Source organism: Phyllostomus hastatus, unplaced genomic scaffold (assembly GCF_019186645.2).
Source record: "Phyllostomus hastatus isolate PE091 unplaced genomic scaffold, TTU_PhHast_1.1 phas_scaffold_1674, whole genome shotgun sequence".
NCBI lineage: Eukaryota > Metazoa > Chordata > Mammalia > Chiroptera > Phyllostomidae > Phyllostomus > Phyllostomus hastatus.
The window spans coordinates 20,704,042-20,730,542 of NW_025334011.1; the positions used below are offsets into that span (position 1 = coordinate 20,704,042).

General features: G+C 37.7%; 1 protein-coding gene across 2 annotated transcripts in view; it reads right to left on the reverse strand.

The window, feature by feature from the left end:
• The window catches only part of SLC39A12 (solute carrier family 39 member 12), a 62,660-nt gene extending 38,407 nt beyond the window's left edge, over nt 1–24,253 (reverse strand). For both annotated transcript variants that reach the window (XM_045858018.1, XM_045858017.1), the window contains exons 1-5: nt 24,159–24,253; nt 22,600–22,945; nt 14,316–14,597; nt 8,204–8,411; nt 1,149–1,321 (exon numbers count right to left, since the gene is read on the reverse strand). In XM_045858018.1, the coding sequence (XP_045713974.1) occupies nt 1,149–1,321; nt 8,204–8,411; nt 14,316–14,597; nt 22,600–22,860 (924 nt within the window). In that variant the 5' untranslated portion in view covers nt 22,861–22,945; nt 24,159–24,253. The remainder of the gene's footprint in view (nt 1–1,148; nt 1,322–8,203; nt 8,412–14,315; nt 14,598–22,599; nt 22,946–24,158) is intronic.
• Between the last annotated feature and the right edge of the window lie 2,248 nt (nt 24,254–26,501).

A 26,501-nucleotide genomic window follows, 5' to 3' on the forward strand; every position in this document is an offset into this window, starting at 1 on the left:
TGAAGAATTTTGTTCTTTTAAGATATAGACTGTGCTCAATATGAAACTGCTCAACTAAGATAAAAATAACAAAAATAGTTTTTATATTAATTTAAATAAACTTTTCTTAAACAATAGCATAATTCTTAAGGGCACTGACTATGCTCGGAGGTGATATACCCTCAGTTTCTATGAATTTAAGTAATTATTTATTAGCTCTATGCCTCCCTGTCATCATCTGTAAGATGGAATAATATACACTAACATCACACAGTTGTAATGATTAAATGAGACAATGCAGGTGAAATAGCACAGTGTCTAATACACAGTAAGTATTCAATAAACGTAAGCCATCATCACTGAACATCAATTTCTTACAATTTTAAATGATTAGGGCAGGGAAGGATTCTATGGTCAAAGTTTGAGAAATATTTGATTCAATAAGAATAAAGAAGTTTATTTACTATATGACCTCCCAAGACAGTGCAATGTGTTTCTCCAGTATCTCCGAAACTGATTTGACCATGGCACCCATTTTCAAGAAGCATCAAGGTACACTAGTGAACATATTTTGGAATACGTCTTTAAGAAATGTGGATATGTTTAGAAGATCATTTATCACCTTGTCTCAAAAACCATTTCAGTGCTATCTACTATACAAATATTTCTCTGTGGCTCACAGCCCAAAGTAATCTCTTTTCATAAGCTAACCTAAATTAATATAATCTAAGTTTAAAGTATTCATTCATTGCTGTGTTTATGCAATATCTATGCCCTCCCACTACCCTGTGAGTGCCATAGGAGCTGTGCTTATTTCTGATCTATACCATATTCCTCATGCCCACAATAGTGACTGGCACATAGTAAAGGCTTAATATATGTACACTGAATTAATTATTCATGCATTCAGTATAGACCCAAGGGAGGAAAGAGTAATGTATATCATTCTCTTAAATATCTTAGTCTCATGTTTATGTTTATGTTTATGTTTATAGAGATCCACTTGTAGAAGGAAATAAAAACATGACCACTCTGTGAAGATAGAATATGCCTACATTTAAGGAAAATACACGTTATCCTTTAAATTTTCTACAACTCTTACAGAATTTTCCCAGCTGAACTCCTTTTGACAGTAGCAAATAGTGGTAGGAGAGGAATAATGGCAGTACCTGATCCCAGGGAACTGGACCACCGTCTGACTCGTGGTCAATGGGTACAGATGTATTAGGGTAACTCCAACCATGAATTGTCATATTGTTTTGTTTCCATTGCAGTTGATGGACTTTAGCTTTTCTGATACAGGTGCCTCTGGTCCAGAGAGTGTTGAGGAGTTGGTCTAGTTCTAGAAATTTCATACAAAGACTGGTGTCACATGGAATAAAAACAGGTCAGTTTCAGAATAATCACAATTTCACGTTGCCACCACATAGATATTTTATTAAGTAAATTTGGTTATGATGAAAAAAGTTTTATACTGAACAATAATAAATGACATTTATATTTCACAAAGTTATTGATTTCCTCAAGATCTTGGTGAAGCTTTGGGGCTGAGCCAGTTTTATGAAGATGTTCCAACTGTATTTATCACCTGGAGAAGATGAGTGGGCAATTCTACCAACGGAGTGCCTTCCATTGGGCCAATCACCTAACTCTTTTTCTAGGTGGAGTTCCCTACAAACACAAAGACAAAAGGTGAAACTGGCCTAATCCTTAGAAGATGTATTCTCCTGAGACACTATACATCTTTAATATATTAACTATAACTTTAATGTAGTTATGTCAGTCAAATTCTCTTTCTTTAAAGTATTTATGCAGAAAAGGAAATGAAAAAATGTTGAAATTGGACACAAATTGATATTGTTTTCTAATGCTACTGTGCTATGATTGTTAGTTCATAGACTGAAGTTAACTTTCCCTTGGTACAGCTGTCAGTTTTTACAAACTGATTGGTACAGAGAATAATTACATATAATGGTGAATTTCTTTGAATTTATCCATCTTCTTACTTGTGAATAAAATATCTTTGGTATTTTCCTAAGTGTTACCATCAGTGGTAGGAAACATTATAAGCTAGTGTTACTACAATATTTTATGTTATTTTTAAATATTTTATTTATTTGTTTTTAGAGAGAGGGAAAGAGAGGGAGAGAAACATTGATGTGTAAGAGAAACATCAATCAGCTGCCTCTCCCATGCACCCTAACCAGGGACTGGGCCGGCAACCCAGGCATGTGCCTTGACCAGGATCAAACCAGTGTCTTTTTTTGCTTTGCAGGATGATGCTCAACCAGCTAAGCCATGCTGGCCAGGGATACAATATTTTATTTTAAATGACCAGTTTTTAACAAATAGTTATGAGACTTGCAAAGAAATGGGAAAGTGTGACCCACATTCAGGTGATAAAAACAGTCAGTGAACATGTCTCTGAGTATTTCTAGACATTGAATTTAGAAAAACTCAAAGCATCTATTACAAGCATGTTCAAGGAACTAAAGGATATTATATTTTAAAAATTAAATAAAATATGACAATAATAAATTAACAAATAGCAAATTTCAATAAGGAAGTAAAAATTATGTAAAAGTCCAAATGGAAATTTTGGAGTTGATGAATACAATAATTGAAATAAAAAATTCACCGGAGTAGCTTACAGTATATTTCAGAAGGTAGAAAAAAGAATAATTTTACATAAAGAAAAATTAATCAAAATAAATCAATCTGAAGAACAGAGGGGAAAAAAGATTTTTTAAAAAAGAATAAGTCTTAGAGACCTGTGGGACAACAATATATATATATTCACAAGAGAGGAAAAAGAAAGAGAAGTAGAAAAATATTGGAGGAAATAATGATAAAACTTTTCAAATCTGATGTAAAACTTCATTCACATGTTCAAAAGGTTCATCAGATATCAAATGGGATATTTACAAAAAGACCCCAGACACACTGTAGTCAAACTTTTGAAAGTCAAAGACAAAGATAAATCTTGAAAGTGGCAACAAATAAACAAAAATGACCCATCAGATACAAAGGAGCATCAATATATTGATAGCTGACTTTCCATCCAAACAATGGAGTACAGAATGAAATGGACTCATATTCAAATTGCTGGAAGACTGTCATTCAGAATTTTATATCCAGCAGAACAATGCTTCAAAACTGACGGTGAAATAAAATCATCAAAATGATTTTATTTAAACTATTGAACAATTAATGGGAGAATTCATAGCAGGACTGCCTTACAATAAACACTAAGTGAATTAATAAACACTTTTGGGTAAAAAGAAATGACCCAAAATGGCAAACTGAGTTCATAGGAAGAAATAAAGAGCACTGAAAAAGTAAATATATGGGTTAATATAAATGATAATTTATTTTCTCATTTGTTCTCTAAACTCAATGAGAAAACACTACAGGCTTTTCTTTTAGAGTCAGAAATATGATAAGGATTCAAACTATCTCCAGTACTGTTTACCATTATACTGGGATTATTAACAAATGTAATTAGATTAGAAATCAAACAGAGACAAAATAATTGGAAATAAAAAGATGTCCTGGCCAGATAGTTCAGTTGGTTAGAGCACTGTCCCAGTATCCCAAGGTTGTCTGGTCAGGGCACATACAAGAAGCAACTGATGAATAGATGAATAAGTGAAACAACAAATCAATTTTTCTCTCTCTTTCCCTCTCTCTCTCCCTTCTCTCTCTCTAAAATCAATAAATAAAATTAAAGAAAGAAAATGAAGAGGCAAAATTATATTTATTTGGAGATGATATAATTATATATCTGACAACCCTACAAACTTGTAAAAATTAAATAAAAGATTTAATCATGGAGGCTGTTATAAAATTTATGTATAACAAATGATAACTTTTATATATACAAACAAAAACCAGTTAGAAGATGTAATGAAAGAGAGGACCCCATTTAAGGGAGCTGAAGAGAAAGTTAAATGCCTAGGTATAAATGTGGCAGGAAATGTCTAAAACTTATGTGAGCAAAATAATAAAACACTCCACAGAAACACACTTATAGACATGAACAAATGGAAAGACATACTATGTTCTTGGATTAAACAATGTAACATCTTTAAATGTCATTTCTCCATACATAATTTTTTGTACAACAAGTTTTTTTTCCCATAGCTTGAGAATTTTATTTTTGTTAGAAAAAACACTAAGCCAGGAACATCCTGAAAAGAAGAACAATGAAAATAGCTAGCTCTACCAGATATTAAAATAAAAAACCGCTATAAGTAAAACAGAGTGGTATTACCATGTGAATAAAGTAGAGCAATAGAACAAAATAGGAAACAGAAATAAGCCTGATTGCATTTATTGCTGCATTATATAAAAGCAGAATCTCAAATCAGTGGAGGAAGTAATTTTCACTACATATAAAATAAGATATATAAGGAAAACTGGATAGTCACATAATAAAAACAACCTGGATCTATTTTTCACAACACACACCAGAATTAATCCAAAATGGATTATAAACAAGAACATACAAGTTTTAAAAGAAAACACTGGTGACTTCCTTTATTATCTGAGAATATAGGAAAGTTCCTTAACTATAATTCAAAATCAAAAAACAAAAAGAGTAAAGTTTGACTAATTTGTTTATATGAAGATAAAAAATATTTGAAGAAACAACTGATTCTAGGTTTAGGCAGGAAATGTATAAGATAAACTGAAATATCTTTTACTGTAACACAATAGATATAAAATGGTTTAAGGATTTTGTTAAAAGGACATAAGAGACAACTTGAATAAGATTTCATGGGGCAAAAACGGAAACACTCTGAGCACCAGTTAAGATAATAATGACAAGGATCAAGAGATATACAATGGTAATGATATTTAAAAGTTCATTGTTCTCCTTTGAAGGATATAAGGAAACTATGTTATTATTACTTTGAACAATGATAACTTTAAGAACTTCAATAACATGAACTTGTGATGAATGAAACATTTCTCATTATAGAATTACACTAATCAATGAAGAAATTAAAGAACTAGTCACCATTTCATAAACTCTAAATAATCAGTCTAGACAATGATTATCAATACCACATGACATTTTTTAAAAGGGAGACAACCAATGTTATGTACCTTGATGGATAGATAGTGCTGACTATAAGACAGTGCCTCCAAATGAATACACAACCTATAATCAATCAAGCCTCTACCTAAAACAACAAATATACATGAAACACAGTGCATAGAAGTACATATTAAATGACTAAAAATGAAATCAGCAAAATTTAGACTGGAAAAACAATCCTTTTATTTGGAACAAAAAAATTGCAACAGATGGCCCTGGCTGGCGTAGCTCAGTGGATTGAGCTCGGACTGCGAACCAAAGTGCCGCAGGTTCAATTCCCAGTGAGGGTACATGCCTGGGTTGCAGGCCATGACCCCCAGCAACCGCACATTGATGTTTCTCTCTCTCTCTCTATTTCCCTCCCTTCCCTCTCTAAAAATAAATAAATAAAATCTTTTTAAAAAAAGAAAATGCTTATTAAAGTTGATGTTTCTCTTAAAAAAATTGCAACAAAATAGAGAACATGTGTGTGGTGTTAGGAAAGGGAAGACATAATACCTATAAAACTGAACAGACATGCCCATTATTTGCATTTTATGTACCTTATTTAGATCTTGATTCAATAAAAATTAAAAAATATATCAGAAAAAAATGTCAATATTAATGGAAATTTTTATACTAAGGAATCATTAATGTGATATTGGTCATAAGGCACTTTTTAAAAGTCTTTTATTAGAGAGATTTATATAGAAATATTTAAAATTGATTATTTGCTTCAAAAGAATCAAGTAATGGGAGAGAATAGAGGTAAATACAAGATTATCCAATTGGTGGCAATTGTTGAGGCTAGATGATATGCACATAGGGATTCATTATATTATTATTTCTACTTTTATGTTTAACAATCTATAATAAAATACCTAAACACTTAAAACTGGCATACTTCTTTTCCTCCAGCCCCCAAAATATAATCAGTTGCAGTAGAGCTGCAACTCACAGGCAGCTGTTAGAGGAAATGGTGCATGGATCCTGGCATGAGCAACTAATAGCACTGAGATGGAACAGGACTCTGAAATGAAATTGAATTCTCAAATGCAAGAATGGCTGATTTTGTGGGGTGGTGAACACACAGTACAATATATAGATGATATATTACAGAATTGGAAACCTGAAACCTTCATAATTTTATTAACCAATGTCACTCCAATAAATTCAATTTAAGAAGGAAAAAAGGAAAGAAAGAAAGAAAGAAAGAAAGAAAGAAAGAAAGAAAGAAAGAGCCTATTTGAAAAATAATGACAGAAAACTTTCCTAACCTGGTGAAGAAAATAAATATACAAGTCCAGGAAGTGCAGAGGATTCAAAACAAGATGAGCCCAAAGAGACCCACACCACAACACATCATAATTAAAATGTAAAAGTTTAAAGATAAAGAGAGAATCTTAAAAGCATCAAGAGACAAGCAGTTAATTACCTAGGTGAGAGCTCTACTAAGAGAGCTCTCAACAGAAACTTTGCAGGCCAGAAGGGAGTAGCAAGAAATATTCAAAGTGGTGAAAAGTGAGGACCTACAACCAAGATTACACTACCCAGCACAGCTGTCATTTAGATGAAGGACATATAAAGAGCTTACCAGACAAGAAAAAAACAAAAACAAAAAACCCTAAAACAGTTCATCACCACCAAACCAGTATTACATGAAATGTTAAAAGGTCTTATTTAAGAAGGAGGGAAAAAAGATAAAAAATAAGAATAAAATGGTAATATATATCTATCAATAATTGAATCTAAAAACAAAAATAAATAAATGAGCAGAATAGAAACAGACTTGTAGATTCTGAGAACATTTTGATGGTTGCCAGAGGGGAGAGGGACTAGGGGTTTGGGTGAAAAAGGTGAAGGAATTAGGAAAAAATAGCTGATTTTTGCCCAAATGGATGACATTGAACATCTCTTATGAGCAATTATTTGGACATTTTAACAATGATTCATGATGATTAATATCCAAACAACTGGTCTTAAACTTACAGCATAGATTTCCTCTAACTGTATTCTGTCTTGTGGTCTGATGCCTCTTCCAATTTCTTAGAGTGACCAAGCCTTCCACCGCCATAGGTTTTTATATTACTTGAAAAGTGGAATTGCTGCATGCCTTCCCCAGAAATGAAAACTATTGCTAAAATATCTCAGCTCCTGGTTTCCATATCAAAATTATTCTCAGCATAAGATGTCTTTCCCTAGTTTCTTTACTAGTTATACCAGGTAGGTAACATGATTTATTTGTATTTCAACTTTCATCTTAACAGACAATACAAATAAATTATAGAAAAACACAACTGCCATTCAATTTTCTGTGCAAACAAGTCTGGAGAAAGATCAACACTGAATTGTATGGCTACCAGCTCTGAATCCCTTCTTTCAAAGTTGGGAAATATAACCAGATTATGAGAGTATTGCTGGTCCCTTGGTAAATTCATAACTCCCTTTATGTTGTGTTTTCTCAAGAGGAAGTGCGTTGTTAGCAGCTCAAGCTATTATGCAACACGGCAGGATCCCCTGGTGCAAAGTCAGGCATTTGGATGCAGATTAGGAAAACAAATAATTTCACTCTCAATGTCTTGTCAAGAACAAAGAAATCTGCAAAACAGATATTCTGATTCTATTCTTGGCATCCCATTTTATCTTGGAGCCCCTCAAAAGCTGGTAATCACTAATGTAGCCAAATGGATATTTCATATTACTTTTATTTAAAATCAAATGACTTACTTATGGTTACAAGCAAATTGCTATCAAGGCTCTTGGACCATTTGGCCTACTATTTCATCATTCTACACTATATTTTGTAACCCTTTGGCTCAGCACTATGTACTAAATAAGAAAGTGTTCAGTTAGTACCTATGGCAGATCATTAAAAACTCTCCCTTTGGCTCTACACCCACAATTTCAGCATCACTGCTGAAATGGGCCAAGTCCATATTTTTGCTTCAATACCACATAATTATCATCATAGCATGTTTGCTTAAAAAGGCCATCTGAGCTGTCTTACTACACACTAAGAGGAAATAGTTTATAAAACATACCTGAACAAATTTATTCATCAAAAAGTGCTAGTCTTTCTTTTTGGCACAATTTATTTTGTAGGTGTGACTTGGAAGTTAAATTCATGAAAACCACACTTACCTGATAGGTGAAGAGTGTTTGTACTATTCAAGGAACTGAAAATATATTCCGTGAAATAGTCTGGGGCAGGTAAGTTTCCTTGCCCCAGACAAACACCTTGAAGAGACAAAGCAATGATTGTTGCCGCCAACTGGGGAAGCGTATTTTCGTCAGCGCCATCACTGTTTAGTATTCCAGACTTTTTCTGCAGCATTCTTGTTTCCATACACTAAAATCAGACACAGGGTAAAAAGAAAATTTTAACCTCTGAAATTATTTGGATTAAAACATCTCCAGGATTTCCCTAAGGACAAGGAATAGTTCTTCATCAGAGAGGATTGCATTGTTGATAAGAATATGGCTGCCATCGTTCTCTAGTCGGAAATACCCCTATTTGGAAAATACTTGTTTGTTTTATCTGCCGCATCCCTTAAAGATATGTTTTTCTCCAAGGAGTTCTCTTGTTTCAACTGTTTACACCCTTTTATTTGGTGGATTTTTTCTCTCCAGCTTCAAGTACAGCCTGCAGTGATGACTTTCAAATCTACATTCCCATTCTTGATTCACACTGGCTCTGCTGCCCCATATCATCACAGAGCACATCCCGTTTTACACTTGCATTTAGTCTCACACACAATGTGTGCTGACCACAAATCAAAGCTAGCATAGTGTCTGTGTTCTTTGAACTACCATTGGACATATGACTTGGGACCTTTTCATGCATACAACAATTTCCCTCATTTAAATTATGAACATATGAAAGGTTTGGATTTTGCCTTAGATCCCAATAGTATCCGTATTCATTTATTTGAATATTTATTGAGTGCCTACTATGTGCTAGACACTGTGGTAGGTCCATTACATATATGTTGTGTTTTCCTTCTCCTAGAACTATATGAAGTGGACACTCTTTTCACAGATCACCTGGTAGATGAAGGGCAGAGTCCCAATGTAAATTCAAATCTGACTCCACAGACTATGTTTTTCAATACTCTTCCTCTTGTGTATAGAAATAGGTTGAAACCCAGGATGGTGCTTGGACTTCCATATCATCAAGACAAGTTCCATAGCATAGGGCTTGGGATAGACAGCTAAGGCATTAATATTATCTCTGACATTTCTATCAGGGTGACCTTGGGCAAAATGATTTTATCTTAGCTAATCTTCCTATTCATTATTGGTTAAAAAGAACAATGACACCCAACACAAAGATTATAAAGACTGGATGAGATAGAGCATGTAAAAACACTTAACCAAGCCCTCGGCACACAGGACACAGTCAGCTAATCACAGCTGCTATTAACGCTGTTACCAGTGACTAGGATACATCTGAGAGTAAGCTGGCAAGATCCAGATCGAGAACAGCCTTATATTTAGTGTTACAAAAAAAATTCCCTGAAGACTCCAGGGGAACCACTGAATTATATAAACGAGAGAATTCTACAACTAGGTATTGTACAGAAATATCATTCTGATGGCAAACTAGTGAGTAGATGGACAGGGTAGAATTTAAGAGCAGGAAGTCTGGTTAAGAATTTATTGATTAATCCAAGATATTTCTTTATCTAAGATGGTAGAGCCAGAGATGAAGAAAGTACATGCATTTGAGGAATATTAAGAAGGTAGACTAGAGGGCTTGGAGAAAAATGTGAAGGACTAGAGTCAAAAATGACTCATGTTTCTGGATTTGACAACTACACAACAGCAATGCTATCCATTATCCCCCAAATTTTCCCTAAATACCCAATACATGTCTGCTACTTTTCTAGGTGCTGGAAATGCAATGATGACCAAAACCAGAAGCATTTCCTACCCTGGAGCTTAAAGTTTAATATTGTTAATAAAATGATATTGTAATCAAATATAAGATGACAACTGTAGCAATAGCTTTGAAGAGAGGCACATGGTACAATGAGGGTAAAAACAGACAGCCATTCTATTCAGTCAAGCAGATCAAGGAAGGCTTCTTTGAGATTGTAATACATAGTCAGATCTGAAGGAGGTACAGGAAGGAATATTCCAGGCAAAAGGAACAGTGTGGACAAAGCTTCTGGGCAGGAGGGAGGGTGGCAAATAGGAAGGGCTGGAAGGAGGGAAGTAGTTGGAGCAGATAGGGCGAGGGGAGCATGGGGAAAGCTGAAGGTCTGTTGGCAGATGATAGAGTTTGCTCCTTATCCTAACATCAACAAGAAGCCAAAGGATGATTCTGAGGAAAGGATGGGAATAGGGGTGATATGACTGGATTTGTGTTTTGATAAATCCATCCTAGCCACTTGGTGAAAAATAAAAAGATTGGAAAGAGACTCAGTGATTACTAATCATACAGTTAGAAGTCTGTTACAATGGTCCAAGTAGATTAGAAAGTGGTAGTGATGATAATGGAGAAAAGTCAACAGGTTAAGGAGATCTTCAAGAGGTAACGGAAGTAGGACTTGGAGAAGGACTGGATGTAGAAGGGAAAGAAATTTAGAAAACTAAATTTCTAGTTGAGCAATTGACTGGATGGTGATGCTGTCCACTAACACATGGAGCAACACAAGAGGTCTCGATCTGGCCAGGATAATCTGTGACCTTGATTTTGGCTATGTTATGTGTGAGATACGATATACTTAAAAAAAAAGAAAAAAGAAAAGATGCTATGTAAGATACATAGGTTTGGAATCCAGAGGAGAGTTCTGGAATGGGGATACACTCTTGTGAGTCATCGGCGTGTATAGACACCCTAACTGGAAGACTGCATATGGAATGACAGGAGGCTGAGACAAGGCATTTAGGACCACTAATGCTTAAGAACTGCCCAGAGAAACTAGAGCCTGCACAGGTGAACATGGGAGCCAGAGAGAGGAAGAGGGAAAGAAAACCAGGAATGTGCAGTGTTATACAAGCCAAAATAGAGACTGTTTCAAGAGCTACATAAGCAACACCCAGGAAAGGAGATATTCAGGAATAAAGATAAGTCTTAGATTTTAATATTGAGTTTCAGTTGCCAGGGAGATATCCAAATGGATATTTCTGCCATATTGGTGCATATATGAGTCTATAGCTCAAAAGAAATACCAGGGCCTGCAGCAGAAGTGAAAGTAATCAGTATTTGGTTGTGCATGAGGCTGTGAGAGCATATCATTCAGCAAGAGCTTGTAGAGTGAGTAGAGGAAAATCAGACAGTGGGGCCGTGGAGGACACAAGATTTAAGGGATGGCAGATCAAGTACATCCTCCAGAGAACTTGATACAAAACAGCTAGACAAATGAGAAGAAAACCTAGAAGATGTAAATAGAAGAAAGTATGATATACAGGATGATAGAAATCAATGAATAAAAGACAGCTTTATGGAGGCAGGACAAAAGTGAGGGAGCATGAAGCAGAACATAGATTAAGAAACAAAATGTATGGAAATAAAGAATGAGAGAGAAACTCAGCAATAAGAAGAAAAAAGTAGGTTCATCAAAATGGGAATCAAGAGGAGATTATTGTGTTGCATTCTTGTGATATAGGACAAGGAGTGAAAAGTGCCAATTGGGTTTTTTTCTTAAGTTTGTAATTGCTGAGCTTGGCAAGAACATATTCATAGCTGTGGTGGCAAGCAGACTGAAAGGCTGAGTCAGTAACCAAACTTTTGATAAATTTGAAGAAGTAGCCAGAAATTCTGTGGATGAAAACAGCAAGCTGAAATAACAGATACTAAGAACCTTATCAAGGTGCATTTTTTCATGAATGTTGTAGAGAGTAACAGTCTTGAAGTGACATTGAGGAGAAAGAGTTCAAACCACCACTTCCAGCCATAAAGTCTTTAGGATGTGATCATGATGCGGGTCCTCCCTATAGGAGGCAGAGCCAGTGAAGAACTGTACAGATAGATCCCTGTTCATTACCATGAAAATGGCAAACCATGGAAAGAACAGAGACACATATGAGCATTAACAGATTGAGTCAAGAAGATAAAATGGAGTAGTTAGGTGAAAAAGAATGAAGAAATTGAGAGATGATTACCCTCTGGGCTACTGGGGAGGATGGCTGGATTAGAGTACCACAGTATAAAGTTGTTTCTCTTGGTGAGCTGGTTAAAACCCACCTGGGGCAGCTATTAGTGGGTTGACCTATGGAGATTGATTCCTGTGCAGACCAAGACCTGGAAATGCTAGTCGGGGTGGGCCTGGTCTACCAGCATCTTCTGTGATCCTACAGCCTCTAGTTGAAGAAAGCAGAATCCTGCAATGAGGTACCAACAAGCCTCCCATAAAAGTCTGGATTGACTAACTTTTTAAAGGAATCCCAGCCCAGGTGAGTGGGCTAAAGGACCCTTCACACAGGAACTGCCATGGTGCTTTCTGCCAGGAGATAATTGGTCCAAGGCCTAGCAAAGGTTATGACTCAATAAGAGTTCAATTCCTCTTGACTGAATAGATGAATAAAGTCTGTTTACACATAGTATTGAACTATTTTATCCTGTTCTGGGAATGTTTAATCTCCTGAACACTTGGAATATGCATATGTGTTGGACAACCAGAAATCTGCATTAAATATACACATATGACCTGTTTTTTAAGCTCTAGATTTCCATGTCCATTTAATCTGCATCAAAAGACAGTAACAGATAGGATAACTAAAATCCTAGTGGATAATCTGAACTCATTATATATTATATAGATATTGCAGAGAAGATAATTATATGTAGGAACACCTCCTTAGTTAAGCAAAAATACTGAATTATATAAAGAAACCCTATTTTCTCAATTGGAAATGAAAACAAAAATATATGGCCAAATTTTGAAATTCATGAATCTGTTGCTAAAGTGATGTTCATGAAGTCCTTAGTAAAATGGTTTTCCATTTCTTCTGCCAATAACAAGAGAAATGAAACATTTACAGCAAACTGGAGACATATTTGCTGGCCATTATGCTGCAGCATGATTACACTGATGCCTGTGAGCTCCTGAAAGACAGAATTAAGGGCAAAAATCAAATTCACTTAGGCATGTTGCTGTAGTCTGAATGTTTGTGTCCCCCCAAAACTCGTATGTTGAAATCCTAATCCCCAAGGTGATGATAATAGGAGGGAGGTGATTAGGTCATAAGGGTGGAGCCCTCGTGAATGGGATTAGTGCCCTTATGAAAGGGACCCCAGAGAGCTTCCTGCCCCTTCTATTATGAGGATACAATGTGAAGATGGCATCTATGAACCAGAAAGAGGTTCTCACCAGTCACTCAATCTGCCCAGCTCCTTGATCTTGAACTTCCCAACATCCAAAACTGTGAGATATAAACCTCTGTTGTTTATAGCCTTCCAGTTTATGGCATTTTTGTTATAGCAGCTCTAATCAGCTAGGACACATGTCAATGAACATTTCAAGAGAAAAAAAATATGTTTCCTCACACTTTTCAAAGTGTGGTGGTGGCTCCTCAACAAGTTCTTTCAGAAAATATGCTTTTAAAAGCTTTTCTATGATCAGAGAACTTGATCTGCTGCAACTTCACATTGCAAAGGGGAAAGCAAGAAGGTAATTGCAAGGCCAGCTTTTGCTGGGATAGTAATGAAGGCAACGAGAGAGCGGGGGCCTGTTCCCCAACCATAGGAACTGTGAGAGGAGGAAAGCTCTTGAAGAGACCCCTGAACATATGCAGCACGAATCAAAAGCCACAAAAGAAATATTCTCTTATGAATCATCTTTTTGCAAGCTGCTTCTTTGATGAAAAAAAAATAACAAATTCATCTCTCAAGCTGGTTCTGCCTTCCCCTTCTCCAGCAAGAAGGCAAGGTAAAGAGACACAGTGCCCAAACCACTATGGTTCAGTCCTTGGAGGCTGGTCAAAAGTTGTAAGTCACACTTACTTTCATGCTCAGTGTGGGGGTGGGGGTACCTCAGGAGAAGACAGCTGGCCTGTCACCTGGCTGGCCCACTCACCTACTCACCCACCCAGTTTCTGGCTCAAACTCATCTTACAATAATTAGTCACTACATTTCCCATTTTAGACTCAATTTTAATTATGTCACTTAACATCCGTATCTAAAAACTACAAATACTTACCTCTCTTAGAAGTCCCTGAATGTTTTAGGAATAAATAATTGATGAAAAAAAGGCTCTGAGGCTGTGTCTTTGTAGCAGAGCCAGTTAGCAATTTTGCCCTTCTTACCTGGCTTCTAGAAGTGTCAAAGTACCGTCTGGTGAGTGCCAAGATATCTTCTGTCTCATTCTGTGAAAGGAAATAGGAGTCTTCATCCTGTCTGTGGCTGAGGAGGCTGTGTAGGTAGAATTTGTACTCCTTGCTACTCATGTTGAGCTTTGAAGAACAGATCTCCTCCTGGTGAATGATGTAATAGAGGATGAGAAGAGAAACCCTCTGGACCACTTCATCTCTGAGCTGATCGTCTAAGTCTCCTCCAGCTATTAGCAACAGGGCATCTGGTTCAAAGCACTGTGCAGAGACAAAAAGCAAAAAACAAAGACAGAAACACAAACAAAGCTTAACAAATAGTCCTAGAACACTAATGACCATTGTTTGCACTGCTTGTAACTGTATCAATAGGAAGGGAAACTGGCAGGCCCAACAGCCAGATTCAAATAAGAAAGTCATGGTCCTGACTAGCGTAGCTCAGTGGATTGAGCATGGGCTGCAAACCAAATAAGAAAGTCATGGTTGGACTTTATGTAACAATTATGCCCTCCAAGAAAGTTCTTATTCTCTAACAGTTGCCCCTCTATGTCCAACTACAGAGCAATGAGTTGTCCATTTGCTACCCTGAATAAAACCAGCTGACTCTTTGGCTTTGAGAGCAACGGTCCATTGTATTTAGAATGAGATCCAAGTTCTTTACTAGTCTCTCTGTCTACCAGTTTCACCTGCCTCACCTACTTTCCCTACCTCATCTTAGCTTCAGTCCACCTTTCTCACTAAACTTCTGTCCCTGTGATTTTCCTACCAGTTCCACCAAGTGCTTTCCCACCATCTCTCAGGTCTTCTTGGTCCCCTCACTTCTCTTATCTCAGTTTAAAGTGCCAGCCCCTCACGGATGCCTCCAGCACACACCATCCAAAGCTGAAAGCCACCACCACCACCATCCCATGTTCTCCAGCACAACACTGTTCAGTAGAAATAGAATGCAAGCCACAAATGTGAGCCATGCACATCATTTTACATTTTCTAATAGTCACATTTTAAGTAGTAAAAAGGAGCTGATGAAATTAATTTTAATAATATATTTTATTGAAATTTTCATGTATAAGATACAATCATCTCAACATGTATTAATAATAAAAGTTTTTTAAGTTATCAGTGAGCTAGTTAACATTCTTTTTGTCATGCTAAATCCTTGAAATCTGGTGACCAGCATAGACGAGCCACATTTCAAGTGCCCAGGAGCTGCATGCAGCTAGTGGCAGATCTGGTACTCACCATTTTTTATTTTCTTCATAGCACTAGGAATCTAAAATTACATTGTCTATGGGTTTCTTTCTCTCTCCCCTTGATGACAGCTAGTCTATTTAGGCTGGATTTTGTCTGCTTTATGCACAGCTCAGTCTTAGCATCTAGCACAATGCATGGCACCTATGAGGTGTGAAAATGGAGTGCATGGATGCCATCTGCCTCTCTTTTAGCCTACCAAAGAGAATTGCTAAAAATGTTTCCACGATGCTGTATTCATTTCATGGCCTAAGGACAGACACCTTGCTTGTCTAATCCGGCAAGAGAAGGTGTTTGAGGTAATGAGGTAGAACATTGAGGAAAAGTTGGGCACGGGTTGTTGAGAGAAGCTCTTGCAGCAAAATGAGCTGCCATTCCTGAGAGACAGTTGGGGAGCTGCTGAGAATTCTCCCAGGATATCAGAAGCAGCCCAGTACAGGGCACCAGCCTCAGACTGAAGGCACCGAGAGATACAAGTCCTGAGCCCCAGAGGGATTTGTCCCACTATTGGACAACTTATACCTTTTTAAAATTAAGGTATAATATGTAACATCATAATAGTTTCAGAAATATAATATAATGATTCCATATATATATTGCAAAATGACTACCATGGTAAGTCGAGTTAACATCCATCGCTATACATAGTTAAAATTTTTTTGTGTGATGAGACTTTTAAGATCTCCCTTAGCAACTTGCAAATACACAATATGGTAACATTAACTACAGTGACCATGCTGTATATTTCATCCCCAGGATTTATCTTATAACTGGAAGTCTGTACCATTAACTACCTTCATCTATTTTGCCCACCTCCTCACTAAGTACAATATTATATTGCTACATCTTTTAACCTATTCTCTGACGTGGCAGTTTCAGTGGTTCTAATTCCATGTCTGCTGTACATCTCCCTGGGTAACATCTGATACAAAGTGTCTGAGTCACAAAGATACAAGTCATCCATCTCTAAAGTGAAACACTAACCACAACTTCACAAGCCACACAGACTCCAATCTCTCCCCACTCAACTGCAAGGGACAAGCACTCAGCAAACAGAGGGCCAGGCTTCCCAGCAAGACTAATTCTAAAGATGAATATTGAGCTTCACCACGGAAACCACAGAAGCCTTTCAGTTCCCTAAGCAGCTCCCTAGAAATGCCCATGGGCTGGGTTGCTATCGGCAGTTATCACACCAGGACCCATGAAGGTAAGTCAGTTGAAACAGGTAAAATAAAGCCATTATTTTTACCAAATAACCCTCTAAAAGCAAGTGAGTGGTAGTATTAGGTACCATTTATTGGAAGCCATGTGTCCAAAACAGTGCTAAGCTCTTATGTATTGGGCATTCCTCAGTCTATAAATCTAATTGGTTCTGGAAAAGGTGTCAGATAATGATTTTTTTTTTGGATGGTGGGAACCGTATTACATTATTTTAATTGAAAAAAAAACCAAAATGTCCACAACCTATGTAAAAATCCACCAAATATTTCTATATAACATAAAGTATTTGGAATACCCATTACCCAATTATTTAATGCACAATTAATTAATAGGTACATTTATATGTAATATTCAAGGATTCTTCACAGAAATATGCATAAATTATGTTTTCCTTCTAAGGGAGGTATACACATAGTATGTGTAAAAACTAAGCCTCAGAGAGGGTAAGTAACATGTCTAAAACCACACATCTAATAGCATTTTCCCAGTCTTAATTCCTGTTCTACCAATGATAGATTTTATTCTGTTATTCCATTGTTTTATGCCACGGACAAGACAAGATGCCGGACCCACCTACGTACTTGCTATGCAACCTCCCACCAGTAATTTTATCTCTTCTGTTTGGTGGGAAGAAAATTGATCAATGAAGAGGCTAGGAGATTGTTAAGGCTTAATATCTATCAGTAAGAATATGCTACAGTTTTGCTCAGTCCCTCCACCCCCTAACCCCACCCCGACCTCATAGCTGTCATCTTGCTCACTATCTATGAGTCGGTCTCTATTTTGCTCACTAGTTCAGTTTGTTCGTTAGATTCCACATGTGAGTGAAATCATATGGTATTTGTCTTTCTTTGGCTGGCATATTTCGTTTAGCATAATGTTTTCCAGGTCCATCCATGCTGTCACAAAGGGTAACGTTTTCTCCTTTTCTACGGCTGAGTAGCACTCCATTGTGTAAATATCCTGTAATTGTATTATTCACTCATCTATTGATAAAGACTTGGGCTGTTTTCATATCTTGGCAATTGTAAATAATGCTGCAATGAACACAGGGGTTCTTATGTGTTTTAGGTTTCAAATTAGCATTTTGGGTCCCTTTGAGTATATTACCAGAAGTGGGATTGCCTGGTCAAATAGCAGATCCATTTCTAATGGACATGGACACAGTGTGGTAACTGCAGGGAGAAGGGAGGTATAAGGGGCATAAGTGGTAATGGAAAAAAATACAATAAAAATGTTTACCTTTTAAAGAATAGGAAACCAGACAGTACTGTGTTCTGCTCTGAAACTGGTACAGATGATGTTGTAAATGTGGTTGTAATTTACTTTCAGTGGTATAAAGAAAAAAAAATCACTTAGCCTAGAAAAAAAATACTACAACCAGAGGGTTGAATGAGGTCATGTTCATAGATTTTCAAGTGCAGTTCATGTTGTTTGATGGGGCCAGGTAGGTAGGAAGAAGGGCATCAAGAACAAAAGAAATAGGACCTCCATGAGGCCCCCAGACCATGCACACACATGGATGGTCAGGGCTTGGTTGACAGCACACAGCAGTGTATGCGCCCACCCTTCATCCCATCTGAGGTGCTTGAGACCCCTGTCCATCTGCAGCTCCTCCTCAATACTCTTGCTTCATCTGTTCCTGGGGTTGGGCATGGCACAGGGCAACAGAGAATGGGGTGAGGTCTGTAACCATGCAGATGTTCTCTGCAGAAATGGCTTGTAAAAGCTTGGCTGGTGTAGCTCAGTGGATTGAGCACGGGCTTCGAACCAAAGCATCGCAGGTTTAATTCCCAGCCAGGGCACATGCCTGGGTTGCAGGCCATGGCCCCCAGCAACCGCACATTGATGTTTCTCTCTCTCTCTCTTTCCCTCTCTCTCTCTCTCTCCCCCCTCCCTTCCCTCTCTAAAAATAAATAAATAAATCTTTTTAAAAAAAAGAAATGGTTTGCAAAAAAGCATGCAACTTGGAAAATAAATTGGTTTCTGACTTTGAAGAGTTTTAAATAGTTGTGGAAGCAGCTCATTTTGTCTGAGAGATTTTGGTCATCTTGAATAAACAGATGTTACCTACCCCTTGCTTTAATGTTTTGAGGCCTGCTGAAAGGAAGCTTGGCTGTGAATCAAATGACTATGGGCTGAAAACTTCGTGTTCTTTTATGATATTTGAGTCTTAGACAAGTTCCCTTAATTCAGAAGGTAGTGACTGGAGGAAAGAAGTCTATAGGGCACATCAGAAGGGCTGATGTATGAAAAATGTGATTCTCCTCTGAGCATGGATGTGACAAAAAGCAGTATGGGGAGGGAGTTGTGAGGGGACAAGAATGTTCAGCTAACCACCACAGTTTTAGCTAAAGTTTTTGCAGAGGCTCAGTTGAGTTTGGGAGAGGATGTTTGCAAAAATTTTGCACACACTGGCACCCCGTGCGCATCAAGATCTGTCCAAAGCTCTGACTCTTTGTTAAGAAGAATGGGCTCATTCAGGAACAAGCCATTGATTTCTCTTTTAATCTTGTCAGGTGGAGGCATAAGGTTTAAGGGGGAGGAGGGAAGCACAGATTCTGGGAATTAGTTGTAAAATTTTTATGAACTTTGGGTAAAGACTGCTTAAAATGTGAGATGCCCTCCTTACTAAACTAAATGGACCACTCAGATATTGGGTAATTTTCCACAGGCTCTAATTCAGCTTCATTCACTGTTTGTCTGCCAGGTGAGAGCCTCAAGGACAAAAGCTGCATGAAATTGTTCTTCTTCTGCATGAATAAAGCAGTGATCAAACCTGCAGGATAAACCTTAAGGGTTTTAGACCAAAAGATGTTTAGAATTTGATTTGGGATCATGAGTAAACCCACTGACCTCTTTTAAATTCTTAGCTTTTTATAAGGTGTTGGGGGGTTTTTGGTGGGGGTGGGGGGCGGGCATTATTAACAAGTGACTGTAAAATACAAGGGGGAAATTGTATTCCAAGTTCCTCCCAAACAAAAATCAGGATGGATGTCAGCTGATGGCAGGCAGTAGCTTTTTGAGGGTCTGTTCTAGATTTAGTGGCATTTCTGACTGCCAAAAAGAAGTCTTAAGTGGGAAGAGTTAAGATAAACTTGTTAGATAAACAAGATAAAGTTTGATGCTTTTCACACTTTTAACTGGGCAGTTAGGACTAAAGGAAGGAGGTGTGTGAATTAGATGCAGAGCCTTAAAGCAGTGGTTCTCTTCCTTAAACTGGTCAGAGAATGAGAATTGCCTGGAGATTTTGGTTGGAAACACCAAACTCCTGGGAGAGTTGAGGGGAGCTGGGGACCAGCAGGAGGGCAATGCTAAGGAATGTCTCATTTCCCAGCAGCACTGCAGGTACTTTGCAAACACTGCTACACAGTGTCCCTGGAAAAGGAGGACTGGACATTTCCATGAGGTACAGGAAATACAAGGGGACTCGCTGTGCCCAAGCTCATTCAAACATGGCCATGTGGTCCTCACAGAAAGCAGCTTGAGGAAGGAACCTCCCCCATGGGCCTTTTGAAGGAGGAAGTTGAAGTTGTGCAAATCCTAACAGCTAGAAGTTGCCAGAACACTGCTGGTGGACTCCAGACACAACCAGGTTCTTTTCCCTCCAATACACCTGGAACCCACATAGGGTAGTGGTCGTGGTTCTCATCATAACCGAAGTGCAATTTATTCTTTTGGAGTTACTTAATCCCTCGTTAAACTCATCAAAACTCTGTTCTAACCCCTCTCATTAAGAAAAGGCCCCCATCAGGCAAGACTACCTATTTTCAAAGGCTGCAGCTTGAATACATTTACTTTTAAATGCACAGTGCTCTCAAATGCTTCAGATTGATTTTTAAAAGACATCAGTTTTTACCTGGACCCCAAATAGAATTTGGAACTGTTTTCATCTTCACTTCCTCTTTTTTCAGATATTTGGGGATATGAACTCACACTTTTGTCCTCTTTTCACCACAAAATCTCTAATACAAATGCTGCCTCTCGGTGGACAAAATCCTTAAAAAGGCAAACAAAGATCCAATGACGACGGAAGTCCTGTGATTTGTGCCGGGACGTGTGTGTTTTTGAAAGCAATGGACACCATTTCTTTCTGAGCATTTATGGATGACACGGGGAGGTGCCCCAGCTCCTTGCTTGTGGTGATTCAGGTGAACTCTAGTTCTCTGAGCAGGTTAATCTGAGATTTGCCTTTTTCCTTTTTTTTTTTTAACCTCAGTCTTTTCCAAAGAGAAAAAGAAATAGCAGCAGCAAGGGAGCAAAACTATTAGAGAGAGTGTTTCGCTTCCTAGGCATGGAACTAATTCAAACGGAAGCTGACTTGGCCAAATTCTCAATAACGTCACAGAACCAAAAAGTGCAAAACAACTCCTCCTCCCCCCAAAAAATGGAGAACAATTTTGCATGTTTACATCCCCCCAAGCTAACCTAATATTGAACCAGCCTTAATAAGGCGTGTCTGTCATTAGAGAACATTTCCCTGAAGCAAATTCTCAGAGGACATTAATAAGATATGACTCCTAGTTATTTCCAGTGGGAAGTCTTATGTTGCTATATATATAAATTAATGTCATCACAGATGAGCTGCCTACTAGAACACATGTTTTCTGAGGAAACCCTTGGGAATAACACTAATTATTGAATTATTTATTGTTTGCACAGAACAGAGAAATATTCTGTCTGTGAGCAAGACAGAATATTCTGTTATGAAAAAAACAAAACACTTGGCCAGAAATGTTTCCCCTAGAACCAAGCAGGATTGAGAAAGTCTGCCAAAATTTATTTTGGGGTCCACTTATTTGCTTCTCTTATTAGGTTTTTTTTTGTGGGGGTTTTTTTTTTTGCATCTTTATTTATTTATTTATTTATTGGGTTCATTCTGAAAAATCTCACCAGTCAGGAAAAGAATGGTGGAGCGCTTGTGTCCGTGGACATTTAAAGACATGGATTCCCACCCCCTGTGCTACTCCTGTCGATCCCCCAACCATACCACCCTCCCAATACAGACATTTTGATTTCACGTTAATGTAACTTTACATTAAACTGGCCTGAAGAAATTTAAAAAATTCTGTCCTAGGCAAGTGTAATCTCAGTCTCTGGAAGCGGAAGCCCCTACAAGGGTATTTCGTGAAACCTGCCCAGGCGACCCTGACGTGCAGCCAGGGTCTGAGTGGCCTGGTCAGCCAGGGAAAGGCTGGGAGCTGGGACGCAGGAGCCCTGGGCTTCATTTTAGCTTCACCTATGGCACTCCATTCCCGACTTGGGTTTCTTATTTTTGAGATGATTATCCACTTCGTTACCCACCGTGCAAAATATTAGAAAATGCCATTGATAATTTGGGGAAAAGCACTTAAAAATTCAACATTAGACAAACATCTGATCACTGTTTTTATGCCTCAGAAACAGTACCTCTCTAACCTGTCCTGTGCAAGTTGACGGCAAACTCACAAAAGGGACTGGTAAATCAGTAAAGAAGATCTACCAGTAAAGATTGCTAAAGAAGAGAAAACTGAATTCACACTCACAAGTCAATACCTTCCAACCTGCAGAAGGGTTGTAGAAAGGCGTACAAAACATTGCCTTTTTAATAAAAAAGAAAATTCTCCCTGTCTTTAAGTGCTATATGCAAAATGCAGAATGACTTTTTGTCTCCCATATATGGGAGTTATTATGCTCTATGCACTTGAGTCCTGGAAGTTTCTCCTTACTGTGCTTTACCAAAGTAAAAGGCTAGAAAATCCACTGCTCTCTTCTGAACCCGCCCTGGTACCTGATCCCATTCTGTGGCACTAACCAGACTGCAGTCTCCTTGCATTCCATTTGTCCTCCGGGGGCAGCCAGTTTTCTCTAACAGTGTTTTGATAAGGCTTCTTGAGTGGTTCAGGGGTGGGTGGTCGCCAGCAGAGAGAACTCGGAGTACTTCTGTCAGCTGGCCAGGACTCCAAGTGCTGCTGCTGTCCTGCGTGGAAGATTTCTCTGTCTCAGTAGAGGAAACAAGGCCGAGAAGAAGGAACAATGGCAGGCAGAATACTGAAAGATTTGTCCAGAAGCACATTTCCACTCTTCCTTTATCTCAAGTCTGTCTTTGATGGAGCAGGTGGGTTAGTGTTCACGGTGAGAAATGGTAACCAGAGGAATTTCTGTGGGGAAGGGGGAAAATAAAGTCTTTAATTATTGTGCCTGCAACATATTTGAAAGGATTCATTAATTGGGTGGCTAAGCTGATTTGCAGTGACAAGCTGTTTCTGAACAACAGGGAGTCTGTAGGTCATTTATAACCCCAAATGGTCAGAAACTATCATGGTTATAGACTTTCCGACTGTAGAAAAGCCAAGAATTTTGTTACATTGTCTCTCTCTGAACTAAACCTAGAGTCAAAAAATTAAGGAGAATACATTTCTCTGTCCATCATGCTGGGGGTATGAGTCATGAGAGCCAGGACAGGAAACTTCCCCATTTTATCTCCTTGTTAAGTAAAACTCTCAGTGCTTTGTGGTCCCTATTGTTGAACTAAGTAAATAAAACAAAAGGGAAAATACATTTTAGTAAATTATCAATGTTGTGTTGAATTAGAAGGTTTTAGACAAAGGAGAATACAAGAAAAAAATAGTAACATTCAGAAAACACTAGTCAGTTTTTAGATTTTAGTTTATTAAAAGTACAAATGATATAGAGCCCTGGCCATGTGGCTCAGTTGGAGCATGATTGTGTCGACCAAAAATGATTGTGTCACGGGTTCAATTCCTGGTCAGGGCACAGACCTACCTGGCAGGTTAGATCCCTGGTTGAGGTGCATACAGGAGGCAACCAACAGACGTTTCCCTTTCATCACATCTATGTTTCTCTCTCCCTCTCCTCTTCTATCTCTCTTCCACCCCTTTCCTCTCTCTCTAAAATCAATAAAAACATATTCCCAGGTGAGAATTTTGAAAAAGAGAGAGTTTCAAGACCTCATGAGCCATGATAAATCCACATAGTCAGTGGTCATTAAAAGGATGGTGGGACAACTTTAGAGCTAATCAGCTCTTTGGAAAACATTAATCTCTTCAAACAGTTGCTTAAGAAATGCAAAATTTCAGAGTCTTGGCCTCCACTTTACATCCACCAATAAATCCCACTTCCTGTCAAAAAGATGAAGAAGGAGAAGGAGAGGCAAAGAAGAAGGAGAAGAAATGCAAAATGTTAACAACATGTCAGATTTTGGCCCAGAGATAAGGTAATAGTGACTGTTGGGTAGGAAAAAAACATACTGGGATTACTTTTATGGGGTTTTTTTAAGGCATTTAAGATTCTTGGGTTAGCATTTTAAAAATGGCAGAAGATGATACAAACATTTTTAAACCCAGTGCTTACCTTCAGAAGAAGACAAATGATTATTTATCTGGAGCTTTGCGGCCTTTTAAATCTCAGAGAGTATTTTGTGGTTGCAAAGTTCTCTGTTTTTAAAATTCCTTGACTGTGCACTGGGAGCTGGAATGGATTATTTCAGCCCAGCAAAGTTTTCAGTTGCTATGGAGAAAGCTACTCTGAAGGTAACAATGAAGGTGGATAAAAGTAAGAACTTTCGTCTGGCAAGTTTTCAGGGAAATCAAATAAAAGTGGTTCATGAACCCAACTTTTTCCTATCAATAATTACCATTTTTTAAAGAACCATCTAAAGTTAATCAATTTTTTTAGAATCGGCCTTTTTTAAAATTGTTTTTCAAGTGCAGCTGTCACCAATTTCACACCATCAGGTCCTCCTACCCCACCCATCCCTCCTCCCACCCTGGAACCTACCCCCTTTGACCATGTGTCCTTTATACGTGTCCTTCACGGCCCTTATCCTATTTCCCCCCATTATCCCCCTCTCCTCTCCCCTCTGGTTACTCTCGGTTTGTTCTTTATTTTGGTGTCTCTGGTTGTATTTTGCTTGCTTGTTTGTTTTGTTGATTAGGTTCCACTTATAGGTAAGATCATATGGGCCTAATGAAGTCAAAGGATTTTACCTTGCAGAATGGAAAGATTTTAGTGTTAGATTAAGATTTTTTTCTTTCCATTTGGTTTTGTGATAACTGTTTAATCCACACTCTAATCAAGGATTTTTTGTTGAAAAAACAGAATCTTTAGAACCTTATTTATTTTACAAGGTGCAGAGGTTTAATGTGGTTATAACTTAAAAAAATATATTTTCTTTTTAAAATATTTTATTGTTATTCTATTACAGTTGTCCCAATTTTTCCCCCTTTGCCCTCCTCTGCTCAGCCCACCCCCAGCTCCCACAGTAAGTCCACAAACTGTCGTCCATGTCCATGGGTCCTTCATACATGTTCTTTGAATAGTTTCTTCACCTTCTTTCAACCATTATCCACCTCTCCCCTCCCCTGTGGTTGCTGTCAGTCTGTTCCATGTTTCCATGCCTCTGGTTATATTTTGCTTATTAGTTTATTTTGTTCATTAGATTCCTCTCATAGGTGAAATCATACGGTATTCATCTTTTACAGACTGGCTTATTTCACTTAGAAAATATTTTCCAGTTTCATTCATGCTGTTGCAAAAGATAGGACTTCCTTCTTTTGTTTTACTGCAAAGTATTCCATTGTGCAAATGTTCCAGTTTTTTGATCCACTCATTTACTGATGGGCACATAGGCTGTTTCTAGCACTTGGCTATTATAAAGAGTGCTGCTATAAACATATAAGTTCATAAGTTCTTTTGAACTGGTGATTCAGGATTCTTAGGGTATATTCCCAGAAGTGGAATTGCTGGGTCAAAAGGCAGTTCCATTTTTAGTTTTCTGAGGAATCCATACTGTTTACCATAGTGGCTGCACCAGTCTGCATTCCCACCAACAGTGCACTAGAGTTCCCTTTTCTCCACATCCTTGCCGGCACTTTTTGTTTCTTGATTTACTAATGATGGCCATTTTGACCAGTGTGAGGTGATATCTCATTGTGGTTTTAATTTGCATCTCTCAATTTGAGCAATGTTTCATAGGTCTACGAGCCATTCATATGTCCTCCTTGGAGAAGTGTCTCTTCAGGTCCTTTGACCATTTTTTAACTGGATTGTTTATCTTCCTGGTGTTGAGTCATATGAGTTCTTTAATATTTTGGAGATCAAACCCTTTTCCAATATTTCATTGGCTAATATACAGTCAGTTCCCTTTTTATTTTGATGATGGTGTTTTTAGCCATGCAGAAGCATTTAATATGATATAGTCACATTTGTTTATCTTTTCCTTTTTTATTGCCCATACCACAGTCCAGTTCTCCGAACATCATTATTGAAGATGTTATTTGTACTCTATTGTATGTTCATGCCCCCTTTATCAAATATTAATTGATCATAGAGACATAGGTTTATTTCTGGGCTCTCTGTTCTGTTCCATTGATCTATGTGTCTGTTCTTATGCCAGTACCAAACTGTTTTGATTACAGTGGCCTTGTAATATAGTTTGATATTAGATATTGTGATCCCTCATACTTAGTTCTTCTTTCTTAAGATTGATGAGGCTATTTGGGGTCTTTTTTGTTCCATATAAATTTTTGAAATATTTTTTCTAGATCTGTGAAACATGCTATTAGTATTTTAAGAGGAATTGCATTGAATCTATAGATTGTTTTGGGTACTATGGGTATTTTAATGATGTTAATTATTCCTATCCATGAACACAGGGTATGCTCCCACTTATTTGTATCTTCCTAATTTCTTCTT